At 39.5% G+C, this 16,026-nt stretch overlaps 1 protein-coding gene across 4 annotated transcripts in view; it reads left to right on the forward strand.

Annotated features, from left to right (window-relative positions):
- The window catches only part of usp6nl (USP6 N-terminal like), a 62,431-nt gene that overhangs the window by 28,661 nt on the left and 17,744 nt on the right, over nt 1-16,026 (forward strand). For 3 of the 4 annotated variants that reach the window (XM_058417127.1, XM_058417124.1, XM_058417125.1), the window contains 4 exons: nt 2,827-2,900; nt 7,682-7,764; nt 11,407-11,446; nt 13,070-13,150. In XM_058417127.1, coding sequence (XP_058273110.1) covers nt 2,827-2,900; nt 7,682-7,764; nt 11,407-11,446; nt 13,070-13,150 — 278 coding nt within the window. Of the gene's footprint in view, nt 1-2,345; nt 2,377-2,826; nt 2,901-7,681; nt 7,765-11,406; nt 11,447-13,069; nt 13,151-16,026 lie in introns of those variants that run through there. The other variant, XM_058417126.1, reaches the window with a different exon arrangement.

The raw sequence follows: 16,026 nt of genomic DNA on the forward strand, positions 1-16,026 counted from the left end.
ACTGATATCTCCAACACACACACACCAAAGACTGAGCTTAAGTTTGTTTTGACTCGCATGCTAAAATGGCCAGCAGTAAATAATAGACAAACACAGCAATCTGCCTCAGTTTAATTGTTAGCTTCTTGCCAAACTGTTTAAATGCAACACAAGCGTCTGACTGACGAACACACACAGCGCAATGCGTGTCTTCATTACTAATATCTCTCTTTCTCTCACACACAAATCAATATGAATGTACACACTTCACTGAACACTGAACACTTTTCCTCTAACATTAGCTAGCCTGAGCATGTCCAGTGTGGGGAAAGTTTTTAACCGATCTTTTTAGACATTTAATATACTCACAGTCTACTTCAGATTTACACACGTAATGTCTTTCACTTTGTTCTTATAAATATGAATGAAAAATAATGTATTTACAACCATAAACAAAGATAAACGATGTGGCCAAAAGTATACGAACACTTGACCGTCACACCCAGTTGTGCTTTCTGTCATACGTTTCAAAACTAGTACACTGGCGTTCCGTTATACCGGCTTAAATGGAAATAGATCTGATTTTCAGATATTTTCAATCAGTATAACGAATGAATTGTTTTATCGTCTGATATAAAATAAGTGTGAGAGGTGTTTGGATAACCTTACACAGAATTTTAGTAGTTGGAAGATAACAGATTCAAATTTTAGATGCTTATGAAAAACCACTTCGGGCATCTTTAAGAACAGAAATAGGTTTAATATCACCATTTACTTTGAAGATATAAACATTTGTGTGTGTAAAAAAAAAAAAAAAAAAAAAAAAAAAGGTATTTATGAATATATTGCCGCTAGTAGGCTAGGTGAAATAGTTATAAACACAAATTCTTAAAGCCCTGAATGTCTACTTTCACATGAGCCATTAACCACCATTGTGGAGTGTCACATGACAAAGAATTTCAATACTGAACATGGACAGTGTCAGTTCCTCTTTTGGTGTTATAATAAGCTCTACTCTTCTCTGAAGGCTTTCCACTAGATGTTGGAGCCTGGCTGATCATTCAAACACAAGATCATTAGTCTGATCAGTCACTCATGTTGTGATGTCTGGGTCTGCAGTCATCCCAAGGGTGTTCAGCAGGGTTGAGGTTATGGGTCTTGGCAAGCCTGCATTGTTATACCATGACTTCATGGACTTTGTGCACAGGAGACAGCACTGTCATGCTACAACAAGCCTCTGAGCCTCTTAATTCCAATGACAGGAAATTACAAAGCTTACAGTATACAATTGTGATGGTCAGGTGTCCACATACTTTTGGCCATATGCGTATAAACTGATAGTAATGTTTAAAAAGTAATCAGACAGCATTATAAACTGAAATGTGGTGTGAAATTCTTTAGAAGCTTAACTTTTTTATCAGCCATGACATATGGGTTTGCTCAAACCTCAAATCATGGCTTTTGGAAAGTTTAACGATAATCAGTTTTAAGTTAATTAAAGACTGCCTGTCTGCCTGCACATTGTCCCTGATGTATCTTAAAGGCATAGCAAATATTTCGACTGCAAAGTGTGCATGCAGCCTGTCAAAGCAACCCTTGTGTATTTCATAATCCAATAACGGCGTCCATGCAGGATTTGTGGGCAGCGCAGCGCTGCGCATGAGGAAGCAGCGGCAGTGTGATCCGAGCTCACTCATTAGTTTAACTCTATTACACCGGAGCCAGAAAAGTGAATCACGTTACTGCACTGGAGCACTGGAGTTTATTCTGTGGTTCTGGCTTTGGAAAAGACTCCAGTACACGCTTACACAGTGTTGTGCAAAACCACACTGGATCAGTAAAGCCTTACACATAACACCCACTCAGTGTGTGTGTGTGTGTGAGAGAGGGGGTGGATGGGTGGATGCGTTGGTGCAGAGATGAAACAGTAAGACATGATAAATTCTCCCAAAAAGGTTCATGATGTTCTTCTTGAGATGTTTCAGTTTAAAAGATTAATGAACACTTACAGTTCCAATCTGAGGAGCTGACATGATTCTGAGAACACACCATACTGCCAAACAAGTGTGTGTGTGTGTATGTGTGAGTGTTTATATTTATGTGTGGACCAGTTTCAGATGTTCCATTGAAGTGTTTGGTTAACCTTTTGTTTGGCCTTGAGACGTCTCCCTTCACATCGCCCACATCTAAGGGTGGGCCACAGTCCAGCACCTTATACCGGTGCCTACCAACATGCAGGCAATTAAAGCACTCTCCCTCCCTTCATCCATCCCTCATTCACTCCATTCCTTGTTTTCGACCATACTGCATCTTCACATTCTCTAAACTCACAAAGAAGCAGCACGCAGTCGTAGGAGCCTTTAGACAGATCGCTCTGGCTAATGAAGGACCCCGGTGGTGAGAAGCAAAAACAAACACACACACACACAAACACAGTGCACACAAACTGTAAGGAATCTAATGTGTTCATTAGGTGAGACATTTCCTGTTTGTGGTCACTGTGGTTGCATTAATTAGATCCAAGAAAATGTGTGTGGTTGTTATGTGTGGTCTATATCTGTGTTGAAAAATACACATAAACAGAAACAGGGCTCTGAAGTGGGACATTTCCTGAGTACGGTAGCTGTGTTTGCTTTAATGAGGACTGAGAGAGAGAGAGAGAGAGAGAGAAAGAGAGAGAGAGAATGTGTGTGTGTGTTTTTGTGTGTCAGTGTCAGTTTTTTTCTCAGTGTAATTTGCACACACTTTATAGTATATAGTGTTAGTTTTTCTTAATTATAAACTTAGAAACTGAACCATGCCCTCTCTTCTTCTTCTCTCTCTCTCTCTCTCTCTCTCTCTCTCTAGCGTCTGAAGGAGAGCAGGATGCCGCTGTGAAGTTGGATCAGGAAAGGGCTGAAATCGTAGCCAGATATGACAAGGTGAGAGCGAGGCACAGACTCACATTGTTCACATTCTCAAACGATCCCACATTTTTCCGATCACACAGAGAGTCTTCATCCCATCCAGATGTGCAGCTCCTCTGTGCTTCAGAGCCGTTATTATTTATCTATTCCTGGATTTCAGAGGATTCTGTGTACGTAGTGAATAGCAGGAGTCTGTAATGTTATTTTGCCACAGACAGTAGCACTGGTTATGAGTTTGTATGTCATGGATCACAGTAGTGAAAACAGTGTTGCATAACTATTCTTATATGAAGCTTCCTTAATAACCTTTCATGTGTCATGCTGGGATGTCTGAGTTGACACACAGACATTCCACCTACCTCAATTAAAATGCTGTTTGATGATAAGAAATCCTTTTGACCATACACATCATTTGGTCTCTCATCACCTGAAGTAAATGTGACTCACAGCTTTTGAACTGAAGCCACATCATTGCTCTTCACTCCACTGATCACTATTCATTTATTTTTTCATTTTTCATATTTTATGGGTTGTAGCTTCATGCCAGATTATAAACTCCAGTACATACTACTCTGCATAGTATAGATATACTGTACATAACATATACACTGATCAGGCATAACATTATGAGCAGTGACAGGTGAAGTGAATAACACTGATGATCTCCTCATCATGGCACCTGTTAGTGGGTGGGATATATTAGGCAGCAAGTGAACATTTTGTCCTCAAAGCTGATGTGTTAGAAGCAGGAAAAATGGGCAAGTGTAAGGATTTGAGCGAGTTTGATGAAGGGCCGAATTGTGATGGCTAGACGACTGGATCAGAGCATCTCCAAAACTGCAGCTCTTGTGGGGTGTTCCCGGTCTGCAGTGGTCAGTATCTATCAAAACAGAACAGAAAACAGCCTTTATTTGTCACATATACATTACAGCACAGTGAAATTCTTTCTTCGCATATCCCATCCTTGGAGGTTGGGGTCAGAGCGCTGGGTCAGCCATGATACGGCGCCCCTGGAGCGGAGAGGGTTAAGGGCCTTGCTCAAGGGCCCAACAGTGGCAACTTGGCAGTGCTGGGGCTTGAACCCCTGATCTTCCGGTCAGTGACCCAGAGCCTTAACCACTTGAGCCACCACTGCCCCAAGGAAGGGCCAAGGAAGGTCCAAGGAAGGTCCAAGGAAGGTCCAAGGAAGGAACAGTGGTGGACCGGCGACAGGGTCATGGGCGGCCAAGGCTACAGACGAGCTACTGTTGCTCAGATTGCTGAAGTTAATGCTGGTGAAAACTTTCATATTTCATTTTTGATATTTATAGAAGACAATAAATTCCCATCCTTTTTTCTGCTCTCATTATTTCGTCCACGTGGCTGCTTAAGACTCCCGTAAGTTTCTCGGCTTCCCATTCAGATGAGGGTTTTGTTCCCCAATCAGATGACGTGTTCTATTTTAAAGCAAACATGCCAGAGGTTTGAAGCTGACTGATAATTTTATCCAGAAAATGTAAGTTTTTTATAGAACCAGTATCGCTAATATCATTTTTCGACTGAAGTCAACAACTCTATAGTCTCAGCTTCAATCGTCATGCCCACGAACATCTCATGCATATGGCTCACAAAATTGGAAACACTTTTCCAAATAATTGGAGTTTGGAAGTCACAGTCTGTTTGGTTGGATCCTACAGGATTCTACAGGAGCCGTGTGTGTGTGTCGCGTTGTTTAACGGTCCTCCTGGAAACAAAGCCGTCATGACGCTGATGGAAGAAGGAAGCTGTCGTGTTCCAAAACGTCACAATGAGCTCAGATGAGGATCAGCTAAACGCTGGATTTTCCAAATGATTTGAAATTCATGGTGTAGACCCATTCATTTGCACAACCATGATCAGGGATGATTTTGTCTAACATCTGGGACCTTTGCACTAGGTTTCTTATTTTTCTTATGTTCTGAAAAGCTGCGTTGAGGCAATGTTCATTGTTAAAAGCGCTATACAAATAAAATTGAATTGAATTGAAAAGTTGAATTGATCAGTCTGTGGTTGCATGCCAGTCTGTTTCTATAGGGGCCTTGACATAATGTTTTCATGCCTGATTAGGTGTCAGTCAGATTCCTTCTTGGTCAGTTCTTGACCAATAAAAGCTGCTATGGAATGCAGAGCTTCTGCCATCTTTGTTTATCAGCAGGATATGTTCCAAGAGATTTTACATCTGTGTTCTTTCCTCCAGTCTTGTTCTCTTCATGGACATTAAAGGACTTGTAAGCGACTCATTGTTTGCTATTTATGTATTATAAATGAGCCAGAAATAGCATGTAAGCTTAAATGTCAGTGGGACATCAAGCTCGTGCTGGACTGAATACTGCTCCTCACTCGAGCTGATCCAGTTCATGGTCAGGATTGTGTGTCACTGAGAAAGTCTCTGTTTTATTTCACCTCAACACTCGTGTGATTTTATTCCAGATTTACAGAATTGAGGTCTGAATACGGACAATGCAATTTTCTCCACACTGAGTGTACTCTACTCATTTCTGAATATTAACATTTTGGCCGACTTTTAGGGGAAAGAGAAACGTCGAATAAATAAGTGACCATTCCAGCTTCATGATATAAAACATGAACATGAGATTCAGTCCAAAGAAAGAGTTCAGCAAAAAATAACTGTTTTATATCATGAAGATTTTCACTCAGTTTCTTCTCTAAGAGCTCTTAATGAGCAGTTCTGCAAATTTTGGTAGCTTCTCCTCTCCTCAACTCTGTTGCTTTGGCAATCTGAATTTAGTGCATTTTCATCTCTCTCCACACACCTGTGTGTGTGTGTGTGAGTGTAATGGTCTTCGGTTGCCTTGGATTGTCCCTGTAGTCGAGGACATTTTGGAGTGTAATTGAGCGTAGGCATGGATCTCCATTAGGTGACTGACATGTTCATAAATTAGTTCTTAATGTTCCTTTCTGTTCTCCTTGCTCACACACACACACACACACACACACACCTGCATGAAAGATTTAGGCATGGCCAGGATCAGCAGTGAGACTCGTGTGTGTGTGTGTGTGGTTATATTGATTACTGCAGGACAGATAGACAGAAAGATTAACGGGTAGCTGCATGGATGAAATAATGAAGGATTGAAGCGATATATATTTTTAATACAGGATTCGGGCTCTGTAGCCTGTGTGTTTAATTCTTACTTTATTGCACTGCAGGTTTATGAGGCGTTGTTTATGGCTCCTCTGCGCCGTGCACATTATTCATTGTTGCGTTCTGATTTCTGTGCATGTGCCATATCACTGCTGAAAAACGATGCATTTTCAGCTCTCCAGCATTTAAAAACAGCTCCGAAATGGGATTTTTCGTTCCTATGGAAGGAGTTTTATTGATGTATTTTCATTTTGCATAATTGCCTATTAAAAATGTTGGATTAAAGCCGTAACTTTTATTCAATTTCTAATTTGCACCGTAGCACATTTTACACCCTACTGTGCAGCTCAAATTAAGAATGAATGTAATGTGAAGAAGTAAAGAAAACTACAGGAGAAGTGTTGTGTTATTGGAAAAAAATCGATATTAAATATGGGGTTTTTCTGCTCTAGAAATATTCACATTGATTAAGATATTCATTTAAAGGTAAGATGTAAAGGCAGAATATTAGAAGGAGCAGTTTAAAGTATTTTTATCTAACACTATCGAACCTATTTGAGATGATTTCTCAGTTTTGATTGGCTGGAATGTGTGTGTTCACACTAGCTGCCATTCAGATCTACATACATGCACTCAGTATCATTTCTGTAGTAACAGCATCCACTTTCATGTTCAGATGCTCTACATCATCATTATAAAGCTAATGTTTAATCCTGAGTGTCTGGGGGTCTCGAAAGCGTGTCTGTCATTTTGTGTTTGCTTAGAATGTTGGATTGCTGAGATCTGAGGTTGGTCAGGTCAGTTAATAAAATAACAGTAAAGATATAAACTTTGTTATATAAAGATAGTGTGATACTGATGAGAGTTCTGTCTATGTGTATCGAATAAAGTTCTACAATAAACACACACTGCTAATGATTGTGTGTGTGTAGCATCTCTACAGCAACAGTTCCTCTCTGAGACTAATGACATAAGAAGTAGTGAAATCAAATTAGACACAGTATGTGTGTATGTCTTCTTAGTCCAGCCCAGATCATTCCTGTAGCCTCACCTAAGGTGTGTATGTGTGGATTATTTATAAGAAAGCTTCTGTGTGTGATGCCAGGAAAAAAACCTGTGGTGCATTTATGTTGGAAAAACCTTCAGCAGTTGCATCAACTCTGTCTTTGAGACACATAGGAAAGCTCTTGTGCGCAGACGAGCTGAAGAGGGCAACTTTTTCCTAAGAATCCCGAAGAAATTTGATCTGAGATCTTAAAATAGGATCGATCTCCAGCTTTTTGTAGTGCTACTTTGCAGAACATAGCAACTTTGGACTTCATGTCACACACCAAACATTTGTTTGACATTCTGTAAGAGTGGGTTGGTTTGGTGAGTTGCAAAGCAGTTCCTATATTAAAATATTTAAATATTAAATACTTTTTAAAAATGTTTGGGACAGAATTTTTGTGCCCTGTCCAATTTAATACCAAAGGCGCCCCAGGACATGACACTAAATTACACGCAGCGTGATGCTTTCACACTGCACATTTCCATGCACTACACATCAGATATTAATATGCATGAATATTTATGAGCGCTTCTCACCTTGGCTGCTTGCCCTCAATCTAAATGGCTGGTGTTTTTAACACACACACACAAAACACTGACTTTTTGTCTCCTTTCTCCACAGGGTGTGGAAGGTGGTTCGGTTGAGCCGTGGGAGGAGGCGAACTATGACCTCTACAAAGTGGTGGACCGCTTCGGCTTCCTGCAGTAAGAGCTTTATCTCCCATATTGATCTGCCATTTTTATATACTTCTATTGAACGCTCTATTTATCCTATCTACCCATCTGTACTGTACTTCTCTTCTCCTTCCTCTAATACAGTTCTCTGCTCTTCATTGCCCCAAATAATTCAATAATGGACCTTTAAACCTGTCTCTGTACTCCTCTATACATATCTGTACTATATCTGTGCACTAATATATCTAATTATACTTTGATCATCTCCACACTTTTATCCAACTGATCCATCTTTGTCTCTAAACTACCTAATCTACAATACACACTTCTGTTCTTCCTTCATACCCATAGACGCTTGACTTCAATAAACGTCAACACCCTTTGCAAATCTGCTCTCCACTACACACTCTTCTGTTGTCTTCTACTCTCATTCATGCACCTATATACCTTTCATACCCATTTATCATACCACTTTCTAAATGCTAAATATTTTCTTCTTTACTCTGTACTCATTTATTCTCCTTTACACCTTCCTGCATATCTCTGTTCCACTCTACTCATTTCTACCCTGTTTTTTGTACTTTACCTCATCTACATTCCTCTATATACTTGTATACTTTCATATAGAGTATACAGGTGTAAAGAGTGTTTTCTTGACATAAATGCTCTGTAATCCTCTGTACATCTCTATACTCCTTATATACCTCTATACATCTCTGTAACCTCTATGGATTTTTGTACTCCTCTATACTCCTCTATACACCTCTCTATACCTATACATACCTCTGTACATCAATATACCTCTCTCTACACCTCCATACTCCTCTTTAGTTCTCGACATACCTATATACACCTCTATACTCATCTGCACAACTCTCTACTCCTCTATACATCTCTGTACACCTCTGTTCTTCTCGACACACACGATACACTTCTCTATACATCTGTATTCTCTAAACCTCTCTAAATCTAAATCCCTAAACCTAAATTCACCTCTATACTTATCTACATACCTTTATACACTGCTATACTCATTTATACACCTACGTACACATCTGTACTCATCTGCACACCTTTATACACCACTATCCTCATCTAAATACATATATGCACTTCTATACCAAACTATACACCAATATACACCTCCATACTCTTCTGCACACCTCTGTACTCCACTATACGTCTCTGTACTACTTTACACTTCCCTATGCAACCTCTATCCTTCTCTGTATTTGCCTGAACTCCTCTACACACCTCTATGCTCCTCTATATACTACTGTTCTTCACTAGATTTTCTCTGTACTCTTAGCACCTCTACAAACCTGAAAACTCCTCTACCAAGATCTGTACAAAGGTCTCTTTTCTTCTATACACCTGTATATACACTCGTTTATACACCCAAACAGCTTTCTATACCTCAATAGTTCTTCCTCCCTCTGGCAGGGAGGTTTGTGGCTTTCCCAGGCTTCTTAAACAGCAGAGTAATATAGGATATTTATAGGGTGCCACATGTGGCTGGCAAGAGCAGGAAGCCACAATCATAGGGTTCCAAAGAAAAAGGGAGTGTGTTCTGGCAGTGGGAAAGACAAAAGGATGTTAGAATTTTCAAGAGCGTGTGCCTGTGAAATGGTAAATAACAGGTGGAAAAGGGTAGGGTTTTTGGAGTGGGTAATGTTAAACACCCCTGCTGTGAGAGAGAAAGATAGCTGGGTGGGACAGACATAGAAGAGAAGCGAACGATTTTCATTTAGGTAAACAACGGAAAAAGACAGCAAGTGACTTCACAGCACAAACGCTTTGCTATACTGGCTACAAGATGGAAGATAACATCATGTAGAATGTGTGTGTGTGTGAGAGAGAGAGAGAGAGAGAGAGAGTTCAATTCCCTCATTATAACAAAACCATGGATACACAGAATCCTCAGTAGCATGGGACACATCAACAGTATACTATTAGATATAAAGCTCTCTCCTTAAATGTCTTGATGCCATGAAATGTTGGATGGCTTACAGTTTTCTGCTGTTAAATGAAAGCAAAACTGTCATTATTTTAGGTTCGCCCACAGTTTTCTCTGCCCTTGAGGTCCAGTTCAGTCCTTCTTCATCTCATACACATAAACATGTCCAAAAGTCTTGGACTTATCTTTGACTCAAATGACTAAGAGCAAATTTATTTTCAAATAAATTAGCGCTGTTGTTAAGGGAAGCTTAGTTTTTTTTATAAAAGACTTGAAAACTGAGATTTATGTTCTTGTTAAAATCCGGATAGTCTATTATAATTCTCTGTATGCTGGCCTTCCTCAGACCGCTTTGTCTTGCTTCCAGCAGCTAGAATTTTCCAAAAAGAGGGATCATATTTCTTCTGTTGTGGCGTTTCTTCACTGGCTTCCTATTAAGTTCAGAATTGATTATAAATTCTTATTTATGTCTACAAAGCTCTTGCTGGTCTTCCTTCACAGTGCATTATTGACCTTCTTCACCTCTATTCTTATACCAGAACATTAAGATCTTATAACTATATCGTCCTTTCTCAAAGTAGTATTAAATGAATTCCATTTTCTTATAAAGATAAAAAATGTGTTATTTTCTTTAAAAGATTTAAGGTTGCACTATTGAACACAATGGTTTAAAGTGGATGCAGAACTCCAGACATGTGCAAGAAATAAAGTTAGATACACAATTTCCTACTTCTTGTATATCTTGAGTGACAGATGTCTCGTCCAATCAGCGCTAAGAAATTCATTCGCAAACTATACCTACCTTTTCCAGTTTGTCTGAATTCTTGTTGTGTTTTCTGATTTGTTATTGTGTTTTCTGATATGTTATTGTGTTTTGCACTTCTCAGCCACCGTAGTAAAGCCTATGAAAACCATCACGTGTGTATTATGTGTCAAATAACTGAACAGGGTCAGTGGGACACATCAGCAGTGGACTGATGATGGTGAGGCATTTGTGGCCATGTTAAATATGTGATGTGACAACACTGTCACTCAGAATTATAGTGTATGAATTTCTGTCAGGGTTATTTCCAAAAGGAAGTTGCATCAGTTCGCAGTGTCTTCTGGGTTAGATACATTCCTGAGGTTTCCAGTGATTTAACAAACTTCACTGGATCTGATTATGAGTGAGGATTTGACCAGTATGAGACAGCGCTGCTGTAGCGTCCACTTCCACCCCTGCTATGAAGCGACACCAAATAACCCCAGATGTCTGACATGGAATGTTATCGTTTCCTGTTTGTGTAAATGTCAGCGATTCCTCTCTTTGAACCCGGGCGAGCCGAGTGGCGTCACGGGTGACCCGTTGTCATGGTGATGTTAATTTATCTAGCGAGTCCACTTCCTGTGGAACAGATTGTTTCCCTTTTTTGGTCCACAAGTGCCTATGTGTGACCTCAGCAGCATGACAGTTAGAGGATTTATTGGTTTGTACTAGTTCCCCTGTAGTACTGCCACTCCAATGCTTTGGCTTACAGTTACCGGTGTAAAATAATTTCCAGTTTTACTCGGACTTGTGATTGTAGAGACATTTCTCTAGGAAAGCAAAATAACAATAGGAGGAATAAGTTTGCTGTTGACAGAATGATGAAATAATGCAGCAATTTTCTTGAATTAATGTCTAAAAAATGTGTGTGTGTGTGTGTGTGTCTCCCTGTCTGGTTTTTTTTTTTCAGTGAGAATGAACTTCCAGCCTCAAATGCCTTGGAGGAAAAGGTGAGCATGATGATTTTGGATTTTTAGTTTATACACATTATAACAATACTACTACTGCTATTACTAATGTCTAGAGAGGCACAGTGGCTTAATGGTTAGTACGTTTGCCTCGGACCTCCAGTGTTAAGGCTTTGATACCCGTCTCTGAGGTGTGTGGGGCATTTGCATGTTCTCCCTGTGCTTTGATGGTTCCCTCTGGGTTCTCCAGTTTCCTTCCCAAGTCCACACACATGCATTGTAGGCTGATTGGCATCTTTAAAGTGTGTGTGTGTGTGTGATTGTGCCCTGTAATGGGTCGTCCAGGGTTTCCTCCACCTTCTGTCCCATGTCTCCAGACTCCAGGTTCCCTGTGACCCTGTGTAGGATAAGAGCAAGAGAGAATGGATGTCTTTAAAGCACATTAATATAAAAATAATACTAATGTTTATAAAGCACATTTATAAAACATTTAATCACAGAAAGCAATGTAAACTCTCTAAGATATGTGCAAATATGTTACTTTGCAAACCTGGTTTTATTTTATTAGTTATAAAAAAACATCACCGCTCATATTGTGCATAATTACATTACACACAAATGTGGTTATTTATTTTTTAATATGTTTTAAAATTGGCCTAAAATTATTATTATTATTATTATTATTATTATTATTATTATTATTATTATTATTATTATTATTATTTATTTATTTATTTATTTATTTATTTATTTATTTATAGTTATACATAAAATAATGCTAACACCAGGTAGGTTGATTTGGTCACTAAGCAACACGTGACCTTCAGCTAGACAGAAAGGAATTTATGTGTATTGAGGTCATTACCATGACCCATGAGATGCATAATTGAGGTTACAATGAGTGGATTTATGGATTTACTGATCACACAGAGATCTGTGTTGCAAATCTATAAACTGTGTTTGGAAAATGCGATCAAATAAATGAGTTAACAAGTAAAGCAGCTGCTTCAGTTTCACCTGCGAGGGGAGGTACATGATTACCGATGAACTTCATGTAATAAGCTGTAATAAGTGCAGAGAAAATGAGCTTGTGTAATTCTGTGCAAACACAGAGCTCCCTCAGCGATAGTGCTCCAACGGAATTCTGGTAAATAGACATGGCCATGTGTTGTTTATGCAGAGGAAGGGAGTGAAACGTGACATTCCGGGTCTGTGCTATCAACAGCAATTTGGGAAAATTGCAAAGATCTTGTCGGGAATAGTCAGGTAAACCGTTGTGGATTTACATCGCCAAACCTACCCTGCTCAGATGAATATGTTAACAAGCAACGATCAGAAATTTGTGGTCTTCAGAGACTCCTCAGTTGACCAGTAGACAAGATCTGATGTTTCAGTAGACAGGAAGCCCTGGCATGCCTTTTAAATTGGTGAAGGCCAGACTGAAGTAATGAAGAATAACCACTGAATTCTGAGCAGTTATTAGGAACATGGTGACTGATAAACCCCATCATCATACACAGCAAACCATTTAGTGACCCCATGGCTCTGTGGCTTGGGCATGATCAAATCGGGTCTAAACAATGTTAACTCACTTAAATTAATTCAGAAAATTATTTTATAGTTTAATGGTGTGACGTGTTTATTGTTTTTGTATTTTTCTCTCAGCAAAAGCAGCTGGAACTGGAGAGGACAGAAAAATGGTTGAAGATGCTGAAAAGCTGGGACAAGTACAAGAACAGCGAGAAGGTGTGTGTGTGTGTGTGTGTATGTGTGTTTATTTCCCCTGTTTGTGGGCTACTATTAAAAAAAAGAAGTCTTGATAAATCATTCAATTACCCAGGACCAATAGCTTACAATAAGACAGGAAAATAAACACTTCCACCATTTCAGTTTTAAGGAATGTACGTAAAAGTTTCAGAATATTACCATGGGGGCAATTCAGAACTGTAAAAATGCAGCTGGATGATGGCATTGTGCAGTAAACACATGAAAAAACAGCACATTTTTTGACAAATTGGTCGTCCACATTGCCTTCATTTTTTTTAGCTGCTGATCCGTGGTGTTTGACCGCATCTGAGGCTTAAACGCAGTATGATGCAATTTCTAAGCAGGGACTTAATATTTAATTATATCTCTGAATCTGCTATGCTACGAATCAGTACAATTTCAAATCCAAGTACTGAATATTTGTTATCACCTGATCAGATAGAATTAAACTAAATCATCCAATTATTACACACTTCGTATCATTCATAACATTATGACCATATATATGACCATATTAAGACTATATCTCCTCATCATGGCACCTGTTAGTGGGTGGGATATATTAGGCAGCAAGTCAACATTTTGTCCTCAAAGTTGATGTGTTAGAAGCAGGAGAAATGGACAAGCGTAAGGATTTGAACGAGTTTAACAAGGGACAAATTGTGATGGCTAGACGACTGGTTCAGAGCATCTCCAAAACTGCAGCTCTTGTGGGGTGTTCCCGGTCTGCAGTGGTCAGTATCTATCAAAAGTGGTCCAAGGAAGGAACAGTGGTGAACCAGAGACAGGGCCATGGGAGGCCAAGGCTCATTGTGATTCACATGGGGAGTGAAGGCTGGCCCGTATGATCCGATCCAACAGACAAGCTACTGTTGCTCAAATTGCTGAAGAAGTTAATGCTGGTTCTGATGTCAGAATACACAGTGCATGACGGGTCAGGGCTGTTTTGGCAGCAAATGGGGGACCACTGCAATATTAGCATGTGGTTATAATGTTATGCCTGGTCAGTGTATATTTGGTTTAAAATGTTAGATTTGCTGCTTCGTTAACTTTTAGGTTAAAGGATTTGTTCACTCAAGCCTAGTCTTCTTTGAGTATGTGTCCTGAATTGAACAGGAACTGCTCTAGCAGAAAATTAATATTCTGCTGGATGTGTGTGTGTGTATGGGTGTGTGTGTGTGTGTGTATATGTGTGTGTGAGAATGGTACAGCATTACTTTTTGTAACTTAAGGGTATGACAAGACAGTGTGTTAGTGTGGTATTTCGACACAAGGTGAGAAGGAGAGGCAACGAGCGAGAGAAAGGCAGTTCTCCACACATTGCATCACCGTACCAAACAACTGCAATTGTTACTAAACACCTTTGTGTAAATCCAGGTTTAGACCCCTAATAGTAAAACCAGAGGCGACAGTGGCAAAGAAACACTAAGAAAAATAAGAAAAAGCATCTGGATAGTGGGGTTTTTGATATGAAACTAATAAAGTATATCCACTTTGAAAGGAAAGGCAAATCACATTAACTCTCTTGATAATATACAAGAGCTTGTGTATCAACATGTTGTGAAATACTTTATGAGCATAGAATAATTAGTTTTTGGACAGTCTCAGTCACTGAGGCTTCCAGAAAAGATTATATGCTGCAGCAGGAACGTGAAGTGAATGACCGTATGAAACAGCAGCAAAAGCACAGCAGCAGGAGTGTACAAGGTTTATGCAACTAAATGATCTAATCATCCAGGTCTGGAGGCTGAGGAGACCCACAGCAGAGGAAGCATCTCAGGATCATGCTCTAATATCAGTATTAGGCTGCAGGATTGTTGGGTATGATGAGAGTGTAGTAAGAAAGATTTATTGTCAATTATACAAGTATAGAAGAGTGAAAACCCACTGGTAATAAACACTCTACTGTGAAGTATACATTAGAGAAAAGAATACATTATTTGGACTGAACAGATGATGTAGGGCTTGTTATAGTTGGCCTAGGATTGTTATAAAGCTCAGGGAAATGGAATCCTAGGTTTCACACTGCTTATCCTTTACCTGGACTTAACAGATTCCGGTTCTTCATAATTTGATGTTTCACACTGCATTTTTACCTCCTGGGTGGTGGTGGCTCAAGTGGTGAAAGCTCTGCGTCATTACCCAGAAGATCAGGGGCTCAAGCACCAGCACTGCCAAGTTGCCACTGTTGGGCCCTTGAGCAAGGCCCTTAACCCTCTCTGCTCCAGGGGTACTGTATCATGGCTGACCCTGTGCTCTGACCCCAACCTCCAAGGATGGGATATGCGATATGTGACAAATAAAGGCTAATTCTAATTCTAACATCCTTATTCACATATTTGCAACAGTCAATAACCATGACTGGATGAAAACAACATGGCCGCATTAAATAACAGCTCGTCTCACGCTTTCTTATCAGTGTGGAAAAAGTCACAGCGTAAATCCTTTTTGAGTGATGCTGTGACTTTTTCCTCACAGATACAAAAGCGTGAGACGAGCCGTTATTTAATGCGGTTTGTGTATCTGACCAGACGTTCATTGATATTGATATAACAGTTTCTGCTATTTTTTTAAGTCAGTGTTCGTTAAATACTTTTTTACTTTTTGGCTCTTTGCCTGAACAGACTCCTTTTTGCTCTGATTGACTCTTTTTGTATAATCCTTTAACATTATCATTTTATTTTAGTGAACACTACTACTGTTTACACAGCACATAATGTTTCTTTGACTGTATACAGCATGTGATACGAGGCACATGCTGCTCAGTTTCTGATGTTAAGCATCTAGCCATAACATTATAACACTTATTCATTTCACACTGTACATGGTTGACACCGTAGTCTTGGGTTAAAACT

The sequence above is a fragment of the Hemibagrus wyckioides genome, linkage group LG19 (assembly GCF_019097595.1).
Source record: "Hemibagrus wyckioides isolate EC202008001 linkage group LG19, SWU_Hwy_1.0, whole genome shotgun sequence".
In the NCBI taxonomy this organism is placed as follows: Eukaryota; Metazoa; Chordata; class Actinopteri; order Siluriformes; family Bagridae; genus Hemibagrus; species Hemibagrus wyckioides.